The sequence below is a fragment of the Elgaria multicarinata genome, chromosome 5, assembly GCF_023053635.1.
Source record: "Elgaria multicarinata webbii isolate HBS135686 ecotype San Diego chromosome 5, rElgMul1.1.pri, whole genome shotgun sequence".
In the NCBI taxonomy this organism is placed as follows: Eukaryota; Metazoa; Chordata; class Lepidosauria; order Squamata; family Anguidae; genus Elgaria; species Elgaria multicarinata.
Genome location: NC_086175.1, coordinates 96,121,583 through 96,148,940, shown reverse-complemented (window position 1 = coordinate 96,148,940; position 27,358 = coordinate 96,121,583). Strand labels below are relative to the sequence as shown.

At 40.4% G+C, this 27,358-nt stretch overlaps 1 protein-coding gene across 2 annotated transcripts in view; it reads right to left on the bottom strand.

The window, feature by feature from the left end:
• Positions 1-1,279: 1,279 nt before the first annotated feature.
• The window catches only part of CD47 (CD47 molecule), a 63,269-nt gene continuing 37,190 nt past the window's right edge, over positions 1,280-27,358 (bottom strand). Inside the window, exons 5-11 of one of the 2 annotated variants that reach the window (XM_063126844.1) lie at positions 20,523-20,615; positions 19,702-19,797; positions 18,326-18,418; positions 14,062-14,093; positions 8,295-8,319; positions 7,619-7,646; positions 1,280-3,101 (exon numbers count right to left, since the gene is read on the bottom strand). In XM_063126844.1, the coding sequence (XP_062982914.1) occupies positions 7,621-7,646; positions 8,295-8,319; positions 14,062-14,093; positions 18,326-18,418; positions 19,702-19,797; positions 20,523-20,615 (365 nt within the window). In that variant the 3' untranslated portion in view covers positions 1,280-3,101; positions 7,619-7,620. The remainder of the gene's footprint in view (positions 3,102-7,618; positions 7,647-8,294; positions 8,320-14,061; positions 14,094-18,325; positions 18,419-19,701; positions 19,798-20,522; positions 20,616-27,358) is intronic. The other variant, XM_063126845.1, reaches the window with a different exon arrangement.

Sequence of the window (27,358 nt, the reverse complement as noted above, 5' to 3'; positions counted from 1 at the left end):
ACACACTTATGTTTAAAAGAAGATTTCTCCAACTGGGGAAACAACAAAGATTTGGCTTTATATTTATACAAAAAATGAATCCACGCAATCATTAAAACAGCCATAACTACTTTGGTTTCTTAAACATTAGGGAAAATAAAGTACTAGTTTAGGAAAGCTAAGACTTCTGAATGGCATCCACAGAAAAATCTGAAGAAGATCATCTTCTTGCACATATTATATCTTTCTCAAAAGGGCATATGCCGAATCCAACCTTTCTAAAAAGTCTCAGGAATATTCTATTTTCCATCCATAGAAAAGAATTTGGCTGTACCCATTGGGCTATACAATGGACGTTACTGCTACAGTTTTAAACAAAACTATAGTTTAACAAGGCAAACAGCATGATTAGACTTCAAATTCATATGTTCATAAACATATTTATATGCTATATAAATAATAATAATAATAATAATAATAATAATAATAATAATAATAATGTCACATGGGATAAATCCACTGAATTGTTATTTTTTGGATCCTCCAGAAAAGAAATTTATTGGCAACAAACCAGGCTTACTACAATGCTATGGAATTCTTTGATCACCAATTAATGTGCACCATTTAATTTTGTTTGTCTTCAGGATGAACCCTCAAGCACACACAATAATATTCGAATATAATAAAAGTACCAAAACCCCAAAGCTTTTAAGTTTTAAAGTCAAAATACAAGCTTGACCTAATCTTGCTGTCTTTACATGAATAGCCATGAATGTCCTCAAGTACCGCGTTCGTAATGGGCATAAATTCTGAATCCCACCTTACTCAGACTAGACATGTGAACTAAGCCACCCAGTTTAGTAGTTAATAGAGGATCAAACTACAATATGCCTGGGGCCTGCAAATACATTTTGAAAGTATTGCAGCAGAAATATGAACAATTATCTATGCTACCAGATTAAAAAAATAAAATATTCAAAATCAGAGGCCACATATGATATTCCTTCTTCCACAGAGCATAGTATTCCAAGAATGAAAGACCAACTGCATCCCGTATCTTCAATGGGCCCCTTTTTCCAAAGAGCTTTTTGTTCATTAGCTGCTAGGCTCAATAGTTTGTCCAGAAGGAAAAGTAGGTAGGTAAGGATTCGCCTTTCACATTCCCAGGTCTTTAGCTTCTCTGGAAGTTCTATGTGCTTAGCCTTCCTTTTTCGTTTTGTTACACTTGTAGGAAAGGGTGGATAGGGAGCATAATGGAGCAATTACCTAACCTAGTTTAAAATAAAACAAACACTATACCTTTGTTGATGTGAGACACAATTTATTGATAAGATGGGGGCAGGGGAAACTCAAACACACTGACAGTTTGTCCTGGAAAGCTGTCCGGAGATTTGAGTAAATGTCCCATTGAACATTCTAACAAATGAAGAGCATTCCATGAAACTGACCTGAATTTACAAAAAGGAGATAACTACAAGTTAGAAACTCAGAATAGTAATGTTGGTTTAAATAATGCAGTTTCTCTCACAATAGATTTGTAGTGGGTGGATTCTTAGTGGGAAGAAAAGCAGACAAGGCCTTTTTCATGGAGTGTGTGTAGAATAGATTTCATACAGAATACATTTGATGTCTATAAAAAACTGGACAGGCACAGGTATACAGTTCCTTGGATCCTCTTGTATAAATCCTGCACATGTAAGCCACTGAAAGGCAAGATCAAGAAACCAGAATTTCAATTGAAACCTAATTTGAATGCTGGCAATCTATGGTCTAGAAGGGAACTGCTCCTGTTTCTATGCATATGTTTTTGGTAACTTCATGGTGTAGGAGATGGAAAAGAAAGATGATTTAATCAACAGAACCATCATGGGTTGATTCTCAGCTTTATGAACATTAAAGGACTACATTCAGCAGTGCAGAAGTTGGGATTTGTGCCACTGAATCTGAACTTGGCCCTTGCTCTTAAAGAACATTTTAATTAAAGAACAGGAAAAGAGAAAGTTACTTGTACAATACGGATCACCAAAGCACACAAAGAATTACAGTATATACAGCAGGAATACTAACAGCAAGTGGGTAGATGGGACTTTTGTGATCATCTGAAAGAATTGGAAATCACACTCTTCTTTAGGGCGGGGGGAGGAAAGACAAATTACTGCAGTATTTTAAAAAAATCATACCAGGGACTATAGTTGTTCGCCCTGTACCACATCCAGTTACTACATAGGTATAAACAAAGCTTGTACAAATAGTTCCTTATTCTAGTGTTGTTTCTGTATTTGTCATAGAAAATGTCAAAATGTAGGTTGGTTCTGGATTGGTTTTTAGAGAAGAGTGAGTAAAACCAAGAAAGAAAATAGTACTGTTTATCATGCAGTATAAAGATTTAAGTGGTCCCATAGAAGTCTGTTCTGTGACCTTGAGATAACTTTCAAACATGTCAATGCTGGCTTAGCTTAACCTTTTCTACACACTGAGCTGATGTTGTCCAATTTTCAGGCTACCTGGGGGAAAACGTCGTTCCATAATGTAAGTGAAACAGCAAATACATTGGCCCTGGACAGTTCCCTGGGGCAAAAAGGAGAACTGGTGACCCATAAGCAATGCCCCCACTTCCCACTTTCAGCACTGCTGTTGTGCAACTCAGGGTGAAATCTGAGGATGGGGATGCCACTCTATCCGTGTAGTTGCTATGCTGTGGCCAAAAATTGGCCCAGAGCGGAAGGCAGCTAATGTGCCAACGTTGTGATGTTTGAAAGTAGTCCTTTGTGAGGTTTGGTCTTTATGCAAAGCGGCAGTTCAACATCATTCTGAGAAGTGCAGCACTAAAGAGACAGATTACAGTGGCTAAAAAGAGTATTTTGAATCCTTTGCACTCATCCGTCCCTGAAGAGCAAAACCTCATGTGCATACACTCACTTCTCTTTGAAATCTACTACTGCTGTGACTATAAAATTACATCATGTAAGTCATTACAGCACTTTTCCACGCATGCAAAACAAGTAATTTCCTGATTTTCTTTTTCTTTGAGTAGTGCATCATCAAGGCCACGGTGTATCAACAAAAGTCTCTCTCCACTTGTTTCTGTCTTCATATCAGATTCAGTTATCTCACTTTGGAACCTAGAAAATACAGACAAAATCATCATTCAGAATCTGAAATAAATCTAACGTTCTTCTTCAAAAATTATTTTTCTATCCCCAAAAATGGGGAAAAAAGAAAGGTAACTGCGAAGAAGTCATTTGCTGTAGAAATCTCTACGCAAGATCAGTATGATTGCTATTCAAAATCAGTCCCTGAAAATTAATAGATTTGGGAACATATTGCATATGTATAAATAAAAACTTCATTTTGGAAACAACCCTAAAAGCATTTCACTTTAAAAACTCAATATATTAAAAATGGGATCTGCAGCAAAAATGTTGCAGCATTTAGTGCTCCTGTTACAGTCAGTCAAGCCATCCTCCAGGTGAAAGACAGGGGGAGTGCTATAATGGGCTGAATGAAGGCTAATAAACTGAAGCTGAATTTATTTATTTATTAATTTATTACATTTCTATACCGCCCAATAGCCGGAGCTCTCTGGGCGGTTCACAAAAATTAAAAACATTCAAAGTATAAAACAACAATATAAAACCATAATATAAAATACAATATAAAAGCTCAACCAGATAAAAACAGCAGCAATGCAAAATTACAAATTTAAAACACCAAGTTAAAATTTATTTATAGACTGATAAGACGGAATCCTGATAAGACGGAAGCCCTGTGGATTGATGATTCCAAGTCTGGGAATTGGGAAAGCAATATGTTCCATGTGGGGTTGTACTCCCTCTGAAGAAGCAGGTGTGTAGCTTGGGAGTACTCCTAGATCCATCCTTGTCACTTGTCCAGGTGGACTCCATGACTTGGAGCCAGCTTCAGCTGATCTGCCAGCTACAACCTTTCCTGGACAGGGAAAACCTAGCCACAGTAGTTCATACACTGGTAACTTCCTAATTAGTCTGCTGCTATGCACTCTGTGTGGGACAAATTGGAAGTTGCAGCTAGTGAAAAATGCAGCAGCTAGACTGCTAACAGGTATATCCCACAAAGGAATTGCACTGGCTGCCTATACGCTTCCGGTCGGAATTCAAGGTGTTGGTAATGACATTTAAAGCCCTAAACGGCTTGGGACCGCAATACTTGAGAGACCGCCTCTCGCTATATTTGCCTGCCCAAGACGTGAGATCTGTCAGAGGAGCCCTTCTCCGTGCCCCACCAATGCAAGACATACACTATGGTGGGACTTGGGAGAGGGCTTTCTCTGTTGTGGCATCCCGGCTGTGGAATGGCCTCCCCTTGAAGGCCCGACTTAAATTCATCAAGCTTGCACATTCTTTTACCGTATTTCTTCGATTCTAAGACGCCATCGATTGTAAGACGCACACTAATTTCAGTACCACCAACAGAAAAAAAGCTTTAATTCTAAGAAATAATAAACACACCTGCGATTCTAAGACGCACCCCATTTTTAGAGATGTTTATAAGGGGAAAAAAGTGCGTCTTAGAATTGAAGAAATACGGTAACTGTTTTAATTGTTTTTTTCTCTGCTTTTAAATTTTATACTGGTTTTAGCTTGATTCATGGTTTAATTTGTTTTTAACTGTGTATATTTAGCATTTTATATTGATGTATAATTTTATCTTTACACCTCCCTGAGATCCTAGTGATATAGGGCGGGATACAAATGTTTTAATAAATAAATAAAGTCTGCAGCCATCTGTCACCATCTTGTGGTTCCAACTCGCTCATTACTAAGTTATGTCTATCCCACTGATTTCAATGGGCCTACTCTAAATAGGCATACTTAAACCAACCCAGAGATTTTCCTGTCCAGCTTCTGAGTGCAGCCTTCACACCACACCAGATGTTTAGACAACCTTCAGGAGCAGCTTTCCAGGAAATGCAAGATTTGGAACCTGGGAAGTCCGTTGTGTATGTAGCGGTCACTGCATGACCCTTTGAATCCCACTAAATGTAGTTATACTAATACTCCACATTATTATAATAAAATAAACCAAAAATGTACTATTTTTGGTTTATGGTCTCTTGTGTTAGAGTCCAAGTATCCCTAATTTACCCAAAACCAATTTACAAGTTTGGGTAAATGAATTACAATTACTTTCTGATTGAATATAACATAAGAAGTTGCAAATGGAACAAACTGATGAAACACTCCTAATTCTCTCACTGATTAATTGCTTGAATGACTAAGACCTAATTACTCACTAGTTAGGTTGCAGCCATGGCTGAATTAATCTTGATCCCTATCTAATGGATGTAGTTTAAGCAGAAGCCAATGAAGTAAATACCAAGTTGGAGGTGAATGTGGTACACAGAATACGGACATTTGAGTAATTATTTTTCTTCAATACTCTCAGTGGATTAATAAAATTAGTATTTATCTACACTTTAATAAACAAGAAAAAACATTTTATTGACTCCATGCTTGGGCCATTGTATGCTTCATATAATCATAGCCATGAAATACAATCATAGGAGGATCTAGGAAATCATCCAGCCCAAGGGTTGGTGACGTGCCCACCAAGGTGGCTCTCTCTGTGTGTGTGTGTGTGTGAAAGAGAGAGAGAGAGAGAGAGAGAGAGAGAGAGAGCACACTTGAGCATCTATGAGCTTTTCTACATGCTGTTAATTGCTGTATCTACTTTCAGTTTTCTTGCAGAAATTAGATCAAAGTACTACACATGGAGTGTTTCCTTTCGTGCTTTCCCACTATATAACCTCTAGGTGACATTGTAGTATAGCACAAATACACAGGAGGAAGTTGCATTTTCTTTCGCTTTTCATGACATCATCTAAAGAACCCATAAATAACCATGAGTAGGAATGACTAGCACACGATATATGCTTTATTTAGAAAAGCCCTATGGGTGAGTAAGCAGGGTGTGAGAGAAAAAGAGGTGAGGGTAATGTGTATGCTGGCAAATGGGAGGAGGAAATAGAAAAAGTGTTTGCCTTCTGCAAAATAGGTTTTTGTTGGCACTGAAAACCATGGGTTCAAAGGACTTATTTTGTGTGTTTGGTGCGCAGACCTCACCTCTGCCTTGTACTCAGTCCTTTGGGCAAGTTACTTGTCCTTTGTGACCAACCACTCCTCCCATGGGGCTGTCTGTATGTGTTCAAAGCCCCATGGTGGCTGCAAATCAGTACTAGAGCAGTTATATGATGTAGCTGCTGATTCGCTGCCACAATGGGGCTTTTCCATGAAGCTGTGCGGTTAAAATGTCAGGGACTTATCCCAACTTTTTCGTTGGGAGTGAGGTCACCCTGACTCTTCTGCCATCTGTGGTTGATCCAGAGGGTGTTCCAGGCAGATGTAGACTGATGATGGAGATAGGAAGAGAGTGGGGCGGGGGGCTCCCATTCCTGGGTGACCTCTGGAAACCCCACACTCCATCCTGGTGTGGGGATTACCTGACGCCACCCCACAGGAGTGAAACCATGGGGTTTAGGAGGAATGCGGCACCAACTCAGTACCGTGAAGGCAGGGCTCAGGACTTTCTCTCAAATTGCCAAATGTACCCATGGGGGCAAAAAGGTGGCCTACTCCTAATCTACTGCAACCACCTGCTCAAAGGTGAAGCGAGGGTCTCTTCCTATTTTCATTAGCTTTCAGGCAGGCAGAAGCAGCACAGACTCTCTCTCTAGCATTATTTTTTTGTATTGTGTCTTGGGAGAGAGGGGATCCATGTGATTCTGGGCTTGTAGAGGGCCAGGGCCACAACCATCAGATTCATGGAGCTATGGGAAGCAAAAAATGAAATCAGGAAGCTTATCAACAGCTTTTAAATGGCTGCAAAACTTGTGGTATAGGGAAAAAAGTTTCAACTCATATCTGGAAAGCACTAGGCCAACAGGGGGGGATCTACACTACTGCTTTTAAAGCGCTTTGAAAACGTTTTGAAAACTGTATATGCAGTGTGTTCTGGGCCCCAACAGTTGTCAAAACTGTTATAAAGTGCTTTAAAGCAGTAGTGTAGATCCCTCCCCAGGACGGTTTTAGGACAAAATAGTCAAGGTTTGTGCCTTACTGTGGTGAGAAGTGTAGAAGCACTTTTACTTTGCAAATCAGGTATTCCCAGTGGCTGTCTGAATGCATGGAAAGTCCCAGGGTGGGTGCATGTTCGCGCTGCAATGATTATATGACACAGCACCCACCCCAGGGCTTTCTGGAGAAGCTGCGGAGGAAAGAAGTTGGGGACATATCCCTTCTTCTTTCTCCGGAGCGAGGCAAGTGCAGTGTATCTGCCATCTACCCTCGCTCCAGAGTCACGCTGGAGGGGTGGCTGAGTGGACAGCGAACCCTGATTGGTCATCATCTGCCTGGGCAGAGGGCGAGCCTAATGGCAACCAGAAAGTCTACGCTGCCTCCCTTCATCTGTATTACTCGCTGCCACCCTGCACCAGTGATACCACAAGGTTTGGCAGCAGAGCAGTGCTGACTTGGCGTTATGAAGACGGCCCCCCTCCCAGGCTTACTTAAAAAAAAAAAAAAAAAACTCTGCAAAAAAATGTGAAAAATCTAAATGCCGTACTGAAAGATATGATCAGTAAATACCAGCAATACTTACTCACCATCATTCTAGCATAACTCCTTTCGCATCTTTGAAAATCAAAGAGAATGTTAGTAGTTAGACAAGCAAGGAGTAAAGAGAAGTTTAGTAGCAACAGACTTAGAATGGATTAGAATTTAAGACGACTTCCTGGCATGCAAGAATTCCATGTAATATAAAATAAATTAAAAGGTGCACCACTGATATGTGTATCTTCAAGCACAATCAGCACTATTCTTGATTTTACATCCATGTAAGTGGGATTTTTCAAAGGCCAACTAGCTCAAATGAGGAAATCACAGATCCGAAGGGAAGATACAAAATGCACCACTGCCTAGCACCATTCCAGAAATGCATGCACCCCATGCAGGAGACAACTCAACAGCTACCTTCTAGAAGGAACATCCCTGTTATTAAGAGGTTGATTCAGTTTGGCAGAGCAATTTATAAGATCGCCAGGCTGTTTACCCTAGAATACCCAGTCAAGCAGGACTGAGGTTACTTTACTACAAAGCACCTAATACTTTTTTACTTCCAGTAGGAGATTTATGAACCACAAATGATTAATGGCCATGAATAATTCTACATTATCATTTTATAAAGACATCTCCATTTAAATAGGATCAACAGCCTGGCCTAGATTAAAAAGAAAAAGTCAAGTCCCTGAAATAGAGTGCAAAATTCCAATTACTACCTACCATTAAGTGATTCTTCGACAGCTTTCTGTAAAATATTTAAAATAACATAAAGCCTTCATGTCTAGTTTGGATCTCCAAAATTAAATAACTCTAATTGATATATACAATAAATAGTGATTCTATAAAGCAAATAGAAGAAGCAGCAGAATGTTAATAAGTTAGTGACAGGTTTTGTTATTTCCAGTCTGTTAGCGATGACACACCTCCTGCCTCAGAAGTGCTTTCATGACTAGAGCTTCTCTTTACAGTTTGGCTGCATTACAGAAAGAACAAGGAAGAACTAGCAGCAGTATTTAGTGGAAACCACATCTACGCCAAGCAGGATGTGACACTTTGAAAAGGGTCTGAAAACTGTATACAGAGTGTGTCCTGAGCCCCAACAGTTGCCACTACTGTTATAAACCGTTTTAAAGCAGTCGTGTAGATCCTGCCCCTGTCTGCAAGCTAGGTTTGGAATAAATGCAGTTAATCTGGTAGCAAATTACCCAAGAACAGGAACATGCTGTGGAACCTACGCTTCGTTCAACCCCATTATCATGATCGTTATCATTATTATCTGCATTTATATACAGCCCCATAGTCGAAGCTCTGTGGGCGGTTTATAAAGATTAAAACGTTGAACGTTAAAAATCAATATACAAAATTTAAAAGCACAAAAACAGACAACAGACAAGGACAATATATATTTTAAACAACTGTGAACCCTCAGCCAGGCCCAAATATAGATGTGGTGTCAATTTAAAAAATTAGCATATGCTGTTAAATGCCTAGGAGAAAAGAAAAACCTTGACCTGGCGCCGAAAAGATAACAATGTTGGCGACAAGGCGGGCCTCATCAGAGAAATCATTCCATAATTAAGGGGGGCATCAATATTGTCAAGAACGTTAGTAATGGAAATCATGAATGCCACAGAACAAAAGCTTCGGGGATTATCATGGAATTAATATATTATGTTTTCCCAAAACAGAGTTAAGGATATCAAGACTAGGTTTGATGCCCATACCAGAAGTAAAGAAGACTGTCACTTCAAACTCATTGTAATCCCTCCTGACTTCCTTTTTATTTTGTTGCACATCCAACAGTATCTGTAGCCCTTTCTGATGATGACATGAAGGCGAACAGTACTTGGACACTCATTTAACTGAATAGGGCTGTACACTGACCAAACTGGTTTGAAAGCCCTCTTTGTATTGGGTGTATTTCAAACCTTGGCTCCAATCCAAAATATCTAAATGGCACACAGAACTCTTGCACCAATGGCTAGAGAGTTCAGTACCTTAGATTCCCTTTCATCCACTTTGTTTTAGGAGTAGACCATTCCTGCTCAATTAAAGCTTTAAAACAGGGCTCTTTTTCAGAAGATGAGCTGAGTTTATAGGCATGCGCAAGGGGTGTGCCTGGTGTGTCTCAAGCAATAAGTGCCAAATTGAGGGGGATTTTGAGTAGGGATCCAGAGGGGGATCCAGATGCAGCAGGAACAGTCTTCAGGCTGCTCTGCTGCGGCACCAAAAACCGCTGCCTCCAAGAGATCACCATTGCTCTCGGCAGCAGGAGCAAAAAGGCATCTCTCTGCTGGGAGCCACACTTCAAAGAGGCCAGGAACAGGGCCCCCAAAGGTTAATAGTGCCTATTAAGCCCCTCCTCCAGCCAGTGTCACCACAACACCCTACCAATGCTGGGGCTTGAGGAGTGTCTCCTCATCTCCCCCCCCCCAACTGCAATGGCCCTCCTGCAGTCAGGGCATCAGTGTCTACAGTGTTTAATAAATAAATGAATAACAATAATGTCTTTTATGATTGAGTATTCAATACATGTTTGCCTTTTAAAAAATATCTCTGGGTGCACACCCAAATGAAATGTGCTGTGCACGCCTATGGCTGAGTTCAAGTTGGGATTTGGTCATTCATTCTTTTACCCGCAATGAGCTCTGCTCCCCCTTCCCCCTTAACAGCCTCCTTCCCTGTACCTGTGTTTGATATGTTGGTACTGGTTCAGTCAGAGTCCCTCAGGAACAGAATGGCCAGGTTCAAACAATCACCACAGCCCACTGTGGCTTATTTAAGTCGTGGTTGTTTGCATTGTGTGTCGGGCGGCTTCCAAATATTCAAGTCATGACTGTCACTTGTCAATGTTGTCTGAAACTGACCAGGGGAAGGGGGGTTGTTGGTGTGGTTAAAACCACCCCAGGAAAGGCTGGTGGCTCCGAGGTCAGTGGGGTTGTAAATCCACTCTGGGTTTCAGTCAGGGCCGGCCAGAACTCTAAAGGAGCTATCCAAGATGTTAAACCCATTTGTAGATCGGGTTCAGCATGTTGAAAAGCTCCTTTAGAGTTCTAGCTGGTTCTGATCAAAACCCAGAGCCAGTGGTGTTAGAGCCACAAGTCTCCACTGAACCATCCAGTACCCATGGATTGTTTTAGGGTTGTGGGTGGTTTATTAACCATGCCAACCTCCCATTCTCACCAGGTTCAGATGACACAAGCTGCGGTCACAGCTTCTGTATTCAAGAATACAGCTTCTGTATTCTGTGGCATGTGCCACAGCCCAACATGGTGGGCTGCGTGATCGTGCAAACAGGCCCAATGCCACATCATTCCTGTCCAAACTTTCTAGCAAAAAGCCTAAAATGTGTAAAAGATACAGGAGCCTGCAAGGTCCTTGTTAGCTTCCGTATGCCAGAATCACAGATGAACAACCCCTGAACCTCGAATTGAGATCAACGACGTTCCAAAACTCCTCTTGTAGCCCCATTCCTCTGGAATAGGTTGATACCAGTGCTTTAACTATTTCCTACCGTTTCCAGTTTCCTTCTATCATCTTCCTGCTCTTTACCTGGTGCTGCCCAACCCTGCGTCACAATTCTTAGCTTTCCCCGTGGTGTTCAGGCCTCCAGCTCTGTTTGTCAAATCACTGGCACCCTCCCAGCTCCCTCTGTTACCAACCGTAAGTTCCCACCTCTGCCTGTCTATGCTTAATTCCTGGTTGTAAGTAGGTGTCAGTCCAAGCTTAATAGGGTTCATTTAACCAAGTTCCCCATTCTGTATCAAAGTATATAGTTGAGTAATCTTGTATATTTTGTAATAAAGCTTTTATTCTGATTCATGTAAGTCCATATTTTGGAGGTAATAACCACCTGGTTTAAATATAAAGTGCAGTCAGAAGTGCACTTCCTCTCTAGGTCCAAGAACAATTCATATATGAATTGGTTGGTTATATGTGTACACTTCCGTGTCAGGGTACATGGGGCCATGCAGTAATATCAGAGACAGGGCCTTCTCAGAGAGGCTCACCTGGCACCTACATTATCATCTTTTAGGCATTGGCCAAAGACTTCTTTCTTTTCCTAATCACCGATTTGTGTTTTTATCTCTGCTGGCTGTTTCGAGTGCTGTATTTATCTATTGTTTTATTGTACATTTTGTTTTTCTTATTGTATTTTAGAGACAATATTATCAACTGCCCGGATTTTTTAAAAAAGAAAACAAACTGAGTTAACACTAACTTGTTAGCAGTTTAAAACCACAGTTTGAAACTCTTGATTATAAGAAAATGTGATCAGTGTCGATGCAGACATGAGTAGGAATATGCAAATCAGCAAAATACGAATTTGCTGAAGTTCTCTAAATTCCATTTTGAAGTTTGTTTCAACTTGAGTCCATATAGGATTATGAGCGTTGGTTTCTTTCCCCTTTTCACTTGAAAATCCATACGGATATTTTCCGAATGCAGACATTATTCACTCATTTATTAAAGCATATTTGTGCATGTTTTTCAAAATTCCTTTTTTTTTTATGTGCATTTTTCAAATGCATGCAAGCTGTCGAACACATTTGGGGTGTGTGTGTTGCGAATCACATGGCAAGTTCAAAATGTACGAACTTCGGCTGCAGATTGCATTCAAGACCGTGTTCAGTCTGGAAGGTGCAAACAGGGCAAATCCTGAAATGAATTTCTCATACAATCCTAGACGTAACATTATACCATGGTTAAAACAAGCCATGGAAGGGAGGAATGCACATAGGACAGGGAAAGAGGAAGGAAGCGTGTGAGCCTGAGGCATAGCCCTGATGTCCTAACCATTATTAAGAATGTTGCATCGGCACCGAGGCATCATGGTGGTGCTTCTTTTGTAAATTGGCACATCCAGAACAGTGCTGAATGCAACTCAGGCAGCCTACAGGAGAGATCAAAGACTGTCCCACATACGCAGATGTTAAACTCACAGGGAAATGGACTAGATTTATTTCTTTTCTTTTGTAGTAGCTCTAATGGAATACAGCTACCAACTTCTCCTATTGCCATAGTAAAAAAGAAGCTTCAAGCAAGGTCTCAGGACTGACAGATGAAGGAATATTTGAAGCACCTGTGCTTCACTTTACTGTTCAAGTGTGCTTTCAGAAAAATACACCTCAGAATCATTGCTACACATCAGAGAATACAATGAGGTCCAGAAAAACTCTGGCATCAAACTTAGATGTCAAACACAAACAGAAGTGGTGGTATATCAATTTCTCTCTATATATACATAAATACACATTTGCACGCACACACACACACACCCCTCACTTCAGACAGGAGTGAAGCTCATATTATCGAATGCTTCTGTGTACTCCCACCGCCCCAATTGCTCTGCACAGAAAAAATAATATCTCTACAGTTAATTCACTCATTTTATTTGTGCAAGGGTGTGTGTGTTGGTATACTACATAAACAGATTTAGCACTGCTGTTCATGAGAAGTAGACATATGACAGACTTCAACTTACTGATCTCTCTGTTTAAATTGCCAATTAACTATTTTTCTGTCTTCCAGCCATATCTGAGAGAATGACTGGGTTCACATGATCACTGCAGCTATGGTGGGGCTGTGGCCCGGTGGCCATTTTGAACATTTGACCCCTGAGGGTGGAGTTTGTTTGTTTTTTGCCATGATCTGTCATGTCATCCAAACCCAGGTGGCAGGGGCTGTTTGCGAGCTAAACAATAATCAAATAACTCATGTCTGTTGTAGGGTTATTTGATGGTTGTTTAACACTAGACAACCCTGGTGCCCAGTTTGGATGACTTGACAAACCATGGTAATCCCCCACCAGGAGTTGAATATACAAAATGGCTGCCAACACGCACTGTTCCTACTGTGGCTGTGCTGCAGTGATCATCCAAACAGTGTAACTAAATATCTGTCAATAAAGGCAGTGTGGATCAGAGTTAAAATAGCCATATTGCCTCCTACTAATATTTTCCTGTGTCAGTCCTTTGAAATCAGTTCAATAATGAAATTATAAAACACACACCACTTCTATCTATCCTAAAAAGCTAGTCTTGAACAAGTGCATTGCCATTTCAGGATTCAAACCTATTGTATATGAGTTAATTGACACGAGTTAGCTTGATTTCATTTTCCATTGTTTTGATGGCTTGATGGTTATTTCCACCACAGATGGGGGCTTAATGAGTCCAATGGATGACAGATCAAGCTGTGAGTCAGCCTGCATTCTGCAGTCTTTGTGTATGGAACAAGGTGAGAAAAGATATTGCTGGAAAGACATCTTACAGAGTTGAATGAATAATGAGGCAAGTACAGATTGTATGATTCCATCACTGGAGATAGACTAGGTAGCCGTTTAATTGTAATAAGGATTCTTGCCATGTTATCAATAATTTTGCTTTCTACCAACCTGGCTCCAAACAGTCGTGACAGGCTCAGCATCTCATTACAAATCCCCTGAGCCATCTACTCACCCCAAATACATTAATTTTAAGCTTACCCTTGGAGGCTGATGATCTTTCAAGTTGAAACCTAGGATTACAAGAGAAATACAGAATACATTTTCTTACTGGATATACAAAGCACAGATATCTAACTACTGCGTCCTTGCAGGGAGCCATGCAACAAGTTCAAGAAAGGATTTCATCATTATAGATCTTTGGATTCTATGCAGACAACATGCTAAGTCAAGGTTAGGCTGCTAACCCTTTTGCAGCAAGTGGTTGGTGAGCATATTTAAATGGTGGTTATGTAGCCACCATGGTTAGGAATGGTTCACACGACACACTAAGCCATAACATTTAGCTCGAAGGGCTTAACCATCATGGTTTAGCATGTTGTTTGAACAACGTATCACAACAGCTTTCATAAACTTGGATGGAGAAGGACTAATGTCCTTCTCCATCCAAGTTTATGAAGGCTGTTGTGAACCATTACAAACACTGGGTAACTAAAACGACATCATTCAAGATAACAGAAAATAGAAGACTAGCAAAAACTGGCAAGATATTGTCTCAGGAACATCCTTCTGGTTTTCAGAACCTGTATAGGGTAACTCCTGCAAACACTTGGCCTGATTCCAGTGAGACTACACTGAGCAACAAGCCAGACACCTTTCCATGTTCATCTATGATTTTAAGCAGCTCAGGAATGGTTTCCTCTGGATTTATGCTGTTCTATGTTCTGAACTCAACATCAGAAGCTCCAATTTGATGAGCATCTAGGAAAGAAACTGAGGAACTAAAACAACCATCCCAAGGGCACTGTAAAGAAAATAGCCATATTAAAAAGTGCCAGAAATTGTCACTGGTCCTGGAATGAATGACTAGCCAATCTGATCTGCTGAAAAACTTTTCTCTGGTCCCAAATAAAGTAAATCTACCACGTTCTTTACCATCTCTTTCCTAGAGGGAAGGGGAGAGAACGAAAGAGATATTTTCCTGCAGAGAAGAAGAATATCCTTGGGTTGGTTGCTCCTCCCACTTGCTCTGACCAGCAGGAATATTCAAATTAGGCTGAACTGCCCTCCCTGGGGAAGGAATAAACTACAGCCAGTTTTGTCCCTGCCTTGCACCAATGCAGATGTCCGAGTGTGCATAAGCAAATTCCCTGAGGGGAGTCACAGAACAACTGCAGGCTGGCTTTATTGTCCATAGGAAATCCAGGCATTATATCTCAGTGCTCATTGTCCACTTGATGCCTTTCCTCAGCCACTAAAGCTCCTTAAGGTACATACGTGTGTGCAAGGATACACACACTGATACACAAATGTACTTGTTTTGGGTGATCGGCAGGGAGTCACCCACCCATTCTTTTGGTACCACTGTTGTATGCCCCATCCAGGGAAAAAGAACTTTTGGCTACTTACTGTGATATGTTCATTTTCCACAGGGGATTAAGAATATTACCTGCCCCCCTCAGGTGTGAGTACAGGACTATTAGTTTAGCAGAAAGCTTTTTTTCCATTTGGGGGTTAGGGTAAATTTTGTTATCTTTACTTGTGGCATTTGACAAATCTGGCAATAGACCAGGGAGGCACTTCGACCTAATTTAAATATCCCTGCCTGTGAAACTGGGAAGAGCAATCCATGTAAGAATATCTTCCATCCACTGCAGAAAATGAATGTATCACAAGAAGTACCAAATGTTCCTTTCTCAACATCTCAGGATCATTTATCCAACCCTACACAGGTCTCACTTTCTCTCTCACCTGCCTCTTCTCTCTCTCACACACACTCACACCAAGAAAATGGAGTCAATGGCCTGGTTCACATGACTACGGAGCAGAAATAAGCAATCTCCTGTGTGTGCCAGTTGGGTGGCTGTGGGATTTGCATAATTACCCTTTGCAGTGCAGCTAGTTGTGACATGTGAACCCAGCCAGGGTGACTTGTTGCCATGGGTAACAGGCCACCCAGAACATTACAACATCCCATGCAACATACCCACAGGGGGTGGAGTTAGAATATGCCACTGTGGCTTATTTCTCCCTCCATGATTGTGCAAACCCAGTCAGTGACCTGGTTCACGCATAACAAGAAGCTACTTTGGGCGAATGTCCCTGTGGTGATTTTCATCACAGGGGCAGACATCATTTTGAATATTCAAACCACAGCAAGGATGTGCTGTAGCTTGTTGTTACATGTGAACCTGCTGATGGTGAGTTCTTGGAGGGGTTGACAAGCAGCTCAGAACCCATGGGCTCATTTAGGGTTGCAGGTAGCTTCTCAACCACCCCAAAAACCCACCTTTGCTGTGTTTGCATGAAGGCACTATGGTGTGCCCCTCCTGTGGCTTGAATATTCAATATGACAGCAACTGCCATAATAAAAAGCTCCATGGGAAAATTCACTCACAGTGGCTTCTCGTCACATGCCAATGGGGCTAGTGTGTCTGTTTCCGACTCAAGGTGGGTCAGACCATAATTTGGTTGCAAATCACTCATAACCAAGAAGTGAAGTACATTCTCTCCTCTATCCCTTCAACACTTCTCTACAGCATCACCTATACCACTCTACTTTTTCTCCTAATGTCCACTGAGACTTAACACAGTCTCATCTGCTCTGCCCGGGGCTAAGGGCCAAACTAAACCTTCTTCCAGTTATGCATAGTGGAGCTATGCGTGCTAGTTTTACTTTGTGTAAGCACATATGGCCCTGATTCAGATTGGGATCATGGTGGTCTGGGAAGGGTGGCAGTGTTAACCACTCTCCCTGTTTTTCACCTGAAATTTGGCCGCCCTTGGAGGAGGGAGAATTAAAAAGAAGCCTCCATTGATTCTGATGGACACGTTCTTCCCCCCCCCCCTTTTTTTTAAACCACCTCCTGTGGAGGGGGGTGGAATTTCAGGGGGAAAGGGGCAATGGGAAGGCTGAAGCTCCCCTTCTGAAGTCCCCACTTGCAGTCTGAATCAGGGCCACTCACCTTTACACAAAAGTAAAGTAGAACACATAGCTCCACTCTGCGTGATTACAGGAATGTTTACTTTGACCCTAAGATGGGGTTCCTTGTGCTGTTGGGCCAGCCCAGCTGCACAAGCAGCTATGCAAGTTGGGGGAGGGGCAGCAGGGGGGGGGGAAAGGGTGACCTACACTCAATAGTTTGGAAACACTATCTGGATAAAATGCCATTTCCTTCATAGAAATTTATTGCTGAAGCTTCTTGTGGAGGAAAGGAAGAAAAGAGTTCTCCAATGGGCAAAACAGTCCCTTTTAAGCCTTAACCATTTTTTGGGAACCCCCACCCTCCACCACATGGTTCCACAGGGAGCTGCCAATGTGTGGGGAAGTCTCATTGCACCTATGGTACAAAGTTCCATGGCTCTTTGGGTTGTTTTCAACACGTAATCAAATGAATAATTGAGCTTTGAGGCCTATTAACAGAATATACTATACAACCACATTAATACTAATATACTGTTGTGTATGGCTCAAATTCTTGTTCCAATAGGATTGCATTCTGTTTGCATGCTTATTAAGCAATTTGTTTGTCTTAGTAATCTTGACCATACACCAGAATTTTACATAAAAAACAGAATTCACTTAGGGCACAATCCTATGCATGCCTTGACAAAAATAAGTCCTACATCTCCCAGTATTCCCCAGCCACCATGGGGATTGCACAAGATTTGTATATAAAAATCCAAACCAAATGCTTCTCAGATGGACAACAACCTCTCAGGAGTTAGGAGAAGAGTATATTTTACAAATAATGTATTGAATATTTGGAGCATGTAAATTCCTCACAAGCTGTTCAGAGCATGGATCCGGACAACACTTGTGATCTGCGTTCGAAAGCATTACATGGTGCTCTGTAGAATTCTCTTGCTGGACTTGTGGATCCATCGATCATCTTCAGTTTCCTTCTCCAGCAATGTTAGAGTCAAGTACAATGGGAAGAAAAGAAGAGAATGGCCTCCAACACCCATAATGGAAAACAAAATACCTGGCCTAGATTATAAAAAGGGCCAATCAAACCCTTACTTGTAGGTATAAGGAAGTGGAGGTGCACACTTTATCAATTTATTTATTTATTACATTTATATACCGCCCCAAGCTGAAGCCCTCTGGACGGTTTACAAAAGTTAAAAACAGCTTCCTGCAGTTACCCAAACAATGATAGATCATTCCAAAAACGTTGATCTTACGGACAAAGAAACAAAAACCTACTGGTCAAGAATGTCTAAAAACAAATCAAGAATCTTTCGAGCTGAATACTTAAGTGTAATTTGATATTAAAGTGTATTTTAAATAGAAAGTACTTACCAAGAACTATAATATAAATTAAGCCAATTGCTGCTACAATATCAATAATCACTAAGCCTGCAATCACGACAGAGCTCTGTTTTGGACGGCATGCTGTTGAGGGGGGAAATAGGTATTTAGGTTAGCATTCGTGGTTCTATTTTCTTAGTTTAAACATAATTTGTGAAAGAGTCTACTAGCACTTTCTAAACTGAGAGTTTCATCAACTATGAATAGATGCATGCTAAAACAAGTCACTGTAATTCAGCTGGGGTGGGGTGGGGTGGGGTGGGGATTGGCAATCATCTTTACCCAGAAATCACTTACACAGAGTTCAGTTAAGCTTGAGAACTCGTATTGAACTGTTAGCCTGTATGTGGTCCTAGTCATGGTAAGTTCTTTCTTTGCTATACAAATACCCTAAGTGAGTGAGTGAGTTTGTGTAATTTCTCTTTAAAGCAGAAAGAAATAAAAGCAGCAGGAGCAAAGCTTCTACCAGATCTTGTGTGACCCCAAACAGACTTTTGGAATCCACCGGTGCCACTATAGTCCCAAGCTGCCTGCATCTGGCAGGGAAGGTGAGAGGCAGGGAGGCCTAGCAATCTGAACAAGAGAGTCCTGCCGTATTAACCAAAGGCTGAATATGTCTTTAACTGCTAGCACAGCAATTGCACTATACAACTAAAGCCAGTTTATATAAAAATGGCTCCAATTAATAATAAGTAGTGTTTCAAATAAACAGCCTTCTTTATTTTATACATTTCAATTCAGTTTAAAAAGTTTGCAGCACAAAAGGTGCTCTTTTGTTTTTCAAGAGATGCAATTGCACGGAAGCATCTTTTGCTAAAGTCAAATTCAAGCATAAAGTTTACCGAAAGTTTAGTATTGCTGAAGTACAAGAAAAACACATGAAACTAAAATATGAATGAACGTTCACAACTTCCTCTACTGGTGTACCAGAAATTGATTACATATGTGTGTCTACCCATGGAGGCACAGACACACTAAGCTTGTGAGCACAAATTAAAATAATTACAAAAAAGTTGAGCAGTAGCTATGGATGGGCTTTAGGATATGCAGTCATAAAAAGTCAATAGTTTAACGCAAATCTCTTTAGGCCCAACTTGAAAGACATGTCAATGCATGGCACAGCCGTACTAATAAAAATATAACACCACCTTAAGGCAATAGTCTGTTCATGACATAAAACAATATTAAATGTGCTCAAGGATTCTATTCTACAAAACCCTTTGTGGGTTTCACAATGCAGAAAAGCACTTTTGTTCGATACTTGCTAGTGCATTGGCAAACAGATTCCTCTTGACAGAATAAGGGCTAAATAACTTCTTTAGAACAAAGGTAAAAGAAATATTAAGATGATAAAATATACTTCTTACCTGACACACACAGAGCAAATCCAACTACAGCAATTACATATCCAAGTGCTTTCAGAACTACCAGAATAATTGCAAAGAGTGGTTGTTTCTCAAAAACTGGGGAAATAATCATATGTTATTGAGAAAAGAATGGCAAAACGCAAGAGATACATAAATGAAAAAAATAAAATAAGGATCTTCCGAAATATAATTTAAACCAGTGCAAATGTGTGCCCTAAGTGGAATGTGAAGCAAGCAAAGAAACAAGCAGAACTGCCAAAAAAAATGCTCCCAGAGGTAGACTTTCTAATCTAATATTTTATTGCCCCACAAGAGGTCCAATATATTAAAATAAAACCAGCTGACTTTCAGCACTTTATGTATGCACCTGCTTATGTCAGAGTTAAAAGAAGTCATCCTTTCTGGTTTTCTCTAGCTGAGTTTCTTGTCTCTGACAGAGGACAGGAAAAGTTGACCTGTCATCGTCGCAAAAAATAATAATAATAATAATAATAATAAAAAGAAGCCCCCCCCCCCAAAAAAAAAGAAAGAAGAAGAAGAAGAAGAAGAAAAAGCTTCGGTGGATGGCAAAGATGTGAACAAAAACCTTTCTCTCCAGAACCCCCCTGTGTAATGCCACAACCTGGAAAGATGCTGCAACTCAGTAACGGAAAGTGTTCCCTGCTTTTTGCCAGAGGTTCTTCAAAACAGAGCTGGCACTTAATTGTACAAGGCTACTATATTCTCAAAATCTAAGGGTTTTCTTTCCTACACCACCTCCGTGATCCACATCATATTACATTTTGATAATAATGTCAGGAAATAGTAAATCTAAGTCTTACCTGATGTGAACAGAAAGTAGAAAAGGGGCACTAAAATGACAGCAGGAAGTATAATTAAGCCAAGTCCAGCTTGATTTCCTGACGCATATCCATCTGTAGCAGGTTGATTAAAATAGGGGGAGATGTCAATTAAGTGTAATTAAGCTCAAGGATATTTTGATCTCTACATTTCAGATTCATTCCAAGCAGATTCTCTACCTAGATTTTAGTCTCAGAGAATGGCCATGGCTAGACCAGGTCTATTTCCCGGGATTGTCCGGGATCATCCCTGTGCGTCCAAATGACACACAGGGGATCCTGGGAGCAGGCAAGGGCAACCCTTCCATTTGCCTGGGATAATCCTTAGGTCTAGCTAAGACCTATGATTCTGCCCCTTTACCCTGAAATCCTGCAACCCATGATGTTACTGTTGTAGAAAAACAAACAGCACAACCCCCTTGAATAAATGTACACTTAACTAAACAGATATTTAATCCATTGTATTCTTGTGATTCACCATTCATTCTTCGTTCTTAGCAAAGAAGCAATGTTAATACTGGAAGAACACAAAGGAGAGAGTGTATAAATGGGACTATCACAAGAACTTTATCCTTGAAATTGTGTTTACTCTATTATAAAAGAAGCAGGAAATTATGAAGGTGACCTACTTAAATGCGCCCCTCAGGGGAAAACCAGCACAAGATAAATACAATTTTCCTATTAAATCTTTACATAAAGTGACGTTATGCACTCCTCCACTGTTATCCCAGTTACTAAAAGAAAACTGTATTGATACCAAGACTGCTAAATAGGAAAAAGAAACATCTAAATTTGACATGTTCCTTTCACTTGAAAAAATTATGCTGAACGTTGGATTTCTACTTTAACACTTTTCAACTTCGCCTGTTGCAGATTGCAGGCCATCTGGGCAAAGACCATGTCCTTTCCCCACACCCTTCATATTTACTGATAGTTTTATTATTTTATTTCTTTTTCAACAACAACAAGAAAAGTGTAAGACAGCCAAAGAAATAAAACAAGAACAAACATTCCGAGTGAAAAAGCACATGACTAACCAAATCGTTCCTGGATATAATCTCAAAATGGTATCTCTGTTCTGAACAGTGCCTGCCTGGCACAACGTTATCAATAAAGAAATGTTTAGTAGTAGCAGGAGGAACATACGCAAAAGATTTGAGTTCAAAAGACAGATAAAGTCTATGTTTTGGAGCAGGGCACCGGCTCAGAAAGAAAAAGAAACACTGTATTGAAATTGCTTCTCAGTGACACATTGTGAGTCTCTCCATACGTCACTTAGATTAGCAGCCTGTTTTTAGTTGAAAGCAGTCCATCAGCCATGTACTGTGGCCTGTAAAGTATTTGACTCACTTTTGCAATTCTACAAAGTAGAACCAGGAAGGCTTCCATATGTGGCTGGTGGGCCAATTCAGTTTGAAGGGTCAAACGTTGTACAAGCCAAATATTATTTATTGATTTACAATATTTCTATACCACTCAGTATTGTAAAAATATTCCAGAGTAGTGAACATAGAAATAAACAGTAAAAAGAAAGAAGATTTTAAAAAAGCAAATTAAAATTGTTCAATTTAAAATAAAGGACCAGAAAAAAGAAGCAGAGCTAGTCAGTTGGGGAAGGCTTCTCAAAATAGAGTTGTTTTCAGGAGGCACCTGCCTGACCTTCAGGAGCAGGGAGTTCCACAGAGAAGGGGCCACTGCACTAAAGGCTCTTCTCCTGGTGGACTCCAATCAGGCAAAAGGTCCATACCCTCCAATGACCTCAGTGATCAGGCAGGTTGGTAAGGGAGAAAGTGCTCTCTCAGGTATCCAGGTCCCAAGTTGTTTAGGGCTTTGTACACTAGTACCAATATAATATAATCCTTTGTCCTGCATTTTCCCTCCTGTACTGAGATAGTGGTACTCCCTATTTTCTCTTCTCTTTATGTGCTCAGATCAGAAAGTCTAAGCTCATAAGACCAATTCTGGCCTGCTTGCATTGGCTGCCTGTGTTTCTAAGCCCAATTCAAGGTACTCATTTTAACCTATAAAGCCTTACCTGATGGAGCGCCTCTCCTGACATGAACATACCCTTTTCATTATGATCAACATCTAGGGTCCCCCTCTGAGTGAGGCTCAGAGGGTGGCGACGAGAGAGAGAAAGAGAGAAAGAGCGTCTTCTTAGTGGTGATCCCACCCTGACTATGGAATGAGCTCCACATTGAGGCCTGCCTGGCACCAACACTGTCATCTTTTTGGCACAATGTAAAGGCTGCCCTTTACTCTCAAGCATTTAAAGGCATTTAGTGGTATATGATGGGGGGCATTTATGCCACGTCTAGTATTTCATTGAAACTTTTTAGCTGTCTGTTGAAACTGTTTTTAGTGAGCGCAATTTGCCAATGGCAGAAGTCTGAGAATTGAGCAGATTTTTTTATATTAGGAAATATCGAATTCATAACCCTTTGAGCATGCTAAAATTTCAGTATCTTCGTGATTTCCTCTTAAATTTTAAGAGCAAGCTGAATGACATGTTTAAAAGTACTTACAAACATTCCAGTAAGGTTAGTCTAACTTAAGTTGCATTCAATTCAGTGGGTCTATACTACATAGAATTTACATTAAACACAGCCCTATGCTGTGAATTTGTTTGAACCACATTAAGTGTGATTTATTTATCCCAATCCTAATCAAATGTTTCAATTCAAACATTTGGGTTTTGAAAAAAATGTTTATACACCTCATAAAATATAATACTTTACCACTTTGATGGCTGAAAGCGAGGAGGAGCTGAGGAGCCTTATGACAAAGGTGAAAGAAGAAAGTGCAAAAGCCGGGTTGTGGTTAAACCTCAAAAAAACCAAGATTATGGCAACTAGCTTGATTGATAACTGGCAAATAGAGGGAGAAAACGTGGAGGCAGTGACAGACTTTGTATTTCTGGGCGCAAAGATTACTGCAGACGCTGACTGCAGCCAGGAAATCAGAAGACGTTTACTTCTTGGGAGGAGAGCAATGACAAATCTTGATAAAATAGTTAAGAGCAGAGACACCACACTGACAACAAAGGTCCGCATAGTTAAAGCAATGGTATTCCCCGTAGTAACCTATGGCTGCGAGAGCTGGACCATAAGGAAGGCTGAGCGAAGGAAGATAGATGCTTTTGAACTGTGGTGTTGGAGGAAAATTCTGAGAGTGCCTTGGACTGCAAGAAGATCAAACCAGTCCATACTCCAGGAAATAAAGCCAGACTGCTCACTTGAGGGAATGGTATTAAAGGCAAAACTGAAGTACTTTGGCCACATAATGAGAAGACAGGATACCCTGGAGAAGAGGCTGATGCTAGGGAAAGTGGAAGGCAAAAGGAAGAGGGGCCGACCAAGGGCAAGATGGATGGATGATATTCTGGAGGTGACAAACTTGACCTTGGGGAAGCTGGGGGTGGCGACAGCCGACAGAAAGCTCTGGCGTGGGCTGGTCCATGAAGTCACGAAGAGTCGGAAACGACTGAACGAATAAACAACAAAAACAAATGTCTAAACATACATGCTAAATAGGATCCCAGTAGTTTTACAGCACTAGAAAGCATACATCCTATACATTACCTAAAAATATTCTGTCACCTCTATGTGTGGTGAGATCAGTGATGTGTACTTCATTTTTCCATGTTTAAGTTTCATAAGTTAATAATAGTCCAGGAACATATGTGGAAACATCATGCCCTGTGGCTGAATTAGTGAAAAGAATGTGCAGTTGGTTTTATTTGATCAGAAACTACGTGTAGGTACATAATTTCCATGGTGTACCTCTATGGTGTGTGGCATGTAGTTTTGATGTCATTATCAAGATGGCCACCATCAAAATTCACACAATCATGACTATCTCTGTAATTAGTGGACGGATTATAATTTATAAGGTCTCACTTTAAAGACAAATCAGAGAGCTACAAAACAAAAATATTTTTATGGTGTAACTGGTGATTATGATGCATAATACTGATGAAGTCATAGCAGAATATGCACCCCACCAGATCTTGTGAAAGGGAGATTTGTCTATTGTGCTGCAGATAATTTAGATTTTTTTCAGTATACACCGGATGGTAAGGGAATCCTCCATGCAACTGTTATGACCTTTTATCGAGAATATCATGAGGAAAATGAATTATAGCCCATTACACTCTCTGAAGCAGGCATGCAAAACTGTTCACTACAAGAACTAGCCTACAACATGACAGAATTCATTCCTTACAAAAGTCGAAAAATCCTAAAGTCAAAGAGTACAGTTTTGAAGGAATCTGTTGTCAACTGGAAAGCAAAAAAAAAAAAAAAAAAAAAAATGAAAATATTCCAAACTATTCCAAACTTGGCTTGGTGTCTATGCAAAAGGGGAAGTATAGCAAAATCTAGTGTTTTGCATATTGAGGGTACACAATGTACAAACAGGGAGGATGAAGATGCAATGATTACAGATGCCCTTAATGAAGCTGAGCAGCAAAGTACTCATCCGAACATTCTGACCTGGATAGCTTTCAATGCAGCATCGCAAGACGTTCTTAAGCAAACAATACATGTATGGGATTTGCCAGTCATACCCACTATCTGAAAGATCATTCCACTCAGTTGACATTCTTCCCAGTACTGGAAAATTTAATGCAACACATTTATGAACCAAAATTAAATTGTGTTGTTACATTAGGTTTGGGTCTCTATAAGCCTGTACAGCAACAAATAATGCCTTAACACTCTGCATGATTGATTTGGTTTACAGCCTGGTGAACTGCATGTATGCATGGTGATACTTCATGCAACTGGAACTTACACTGATGGATCTGGTATTCCTGAAATGTTGGCGGTTTGGTACAGCGAGAGCACTGTGCATCACATTGTCACAGGGAAACACTTTTGCTGTGCTGTAGGAGCTCACATATGAATACTCATTGCATTGTACAACTGCTACCTTGAAATATTCTTTAAGAAGCATCCATGCAAAGAAATTGATAAGAAGGATGAAGTCCTGCTTAGGTTATCTTATTGACCTTTTGCTTGGAATAACTGTACCTTTCTTTTTCTGGTCTATTGACTGTAAATAAAGGATTGATTGATACTCCTACAAGATAAATCCGATTTTACCAAAGGAAATGATACTGAAAATCTGTTAAGCACTACAGATAAATGCAATCTCTTTGGACAAATAAAGGAATTTTATGAGATCCAAGGACAAGCAAACCCAACATTTAAAAAGATGCAAGAGTACATGGCAATGGTGGAGTGTTTGTTGCAAGTAATTAGGTCTATTAGATGTTGTGACTGGAATGCACACATCTCATCTGTAGAAGCAATCATAGCCTATTTCTTTGCATTAGAGCTACACAATTACACTGAAGTACGAGCTTTGAAGAAGTCTGATCCTAAAATATGAAAGGAGTTTGAAAAAGGTAACTGGGTTGTTAGGAAAACTGAGGGCTCATCTACACCAAGCAGGATATTCCACTATGAAAGCAGTATATAAAAGGCAGGAGCCACACTACTGCTTTATAACAGTATTGAAGTGCACTGACAACTGGGGCCCCCAAGGACATATCTACACCAAGCAGGATATAACATTATGAAAGTGGTATATGGTATGTGTCAATGGTCCCCAAAAGTTGTCAGTGCACTTCAATACCACTATAAAGCAGTAGTGTGGCGCCTGCCTTTTATATACCAGTTTCATAATGGAATGTCTTGCTTGGTGTAGATGAGCCCCCAGTTTTCCTAACAACCCAGTTACCTTTCTGCGCACTTGGAGCTGATGAAGCACTTGAACATCAGAATAGAGCTTTGAAGGTTGCAGGATGCTTGGTAGGTATTACATTGCATCCTAAGGCCCTGGTCCATTATTTTTAACAGCACCAATACTTAACCAAATATCTCAAGAAACAGCAGGGATACTATTAGGGCCAGCAATATTGCATGAGCACCATCAAAGCCCCAAAGCAGCAGTCACTAAACAAGATACGGCAATAAATAAATGGTGCATCGAACTGGAAATCTATTTTTCTAGGATAAGCCTGAACTCATTAACACTGAAAGCAAGGCAGTTTTCAGTAAAAAAAAATGTTTGCAAAGGTTATTAGTCAATTGTGTGTTCTTAATACCAGATTGTATGAAGATTGTTCTTTGGAGTTTCTTAATAGTACCCAGGAAGAAGCAGATACTAAGATAATTCTACTTGCCATCAATGCTATGGAAAGAGGAACTACAAATCTTTATACATTTGCACAGGATCCTGATATTTTGGTTCTTGCTCTACAAAGGTACCCAAGACTTCCTTCTGAGGCATACGTCTTTCTTTAAAAAAAATGTTGCATCACTTGTGAATATATTTCAATCAGTAGACCCTTTGAAGGCTTCTGCATTGCTTGTATTTCACACCCTGTTCGGATCTAATTGCACAGGTACTTTGTCAGGGAAAGGTAATTTTTCATTATTTATTTATTTACTTTTCATAACAGAAAGCCTTCACTACTACAGTGACCAAAGACACCTTTCTTTCTTTAAACTCACTAGGAACACAAGACACAAACCCAGACATAGTATTTGACAAATTGGAAGCATTCATTTGCCAGCTCTAATCAGGCAAGCAACAGGGTAACTACTCTTGCATGTTGGCCCATGTTTTTTGTATGAAACAGAGAGATGGAGCGGGGGGGGGAACACCACCTATGCAAAGTGCTTTCATACCTGCAATGAAGAAGGTTAATTACCAAGCTATGATTTGGACCCATGATGACCATGCATGCCCAGCAATTCCATCTCTTGTTGAACATGGATGGAGTGTGGGCAAATATCTCCCATTCTCTG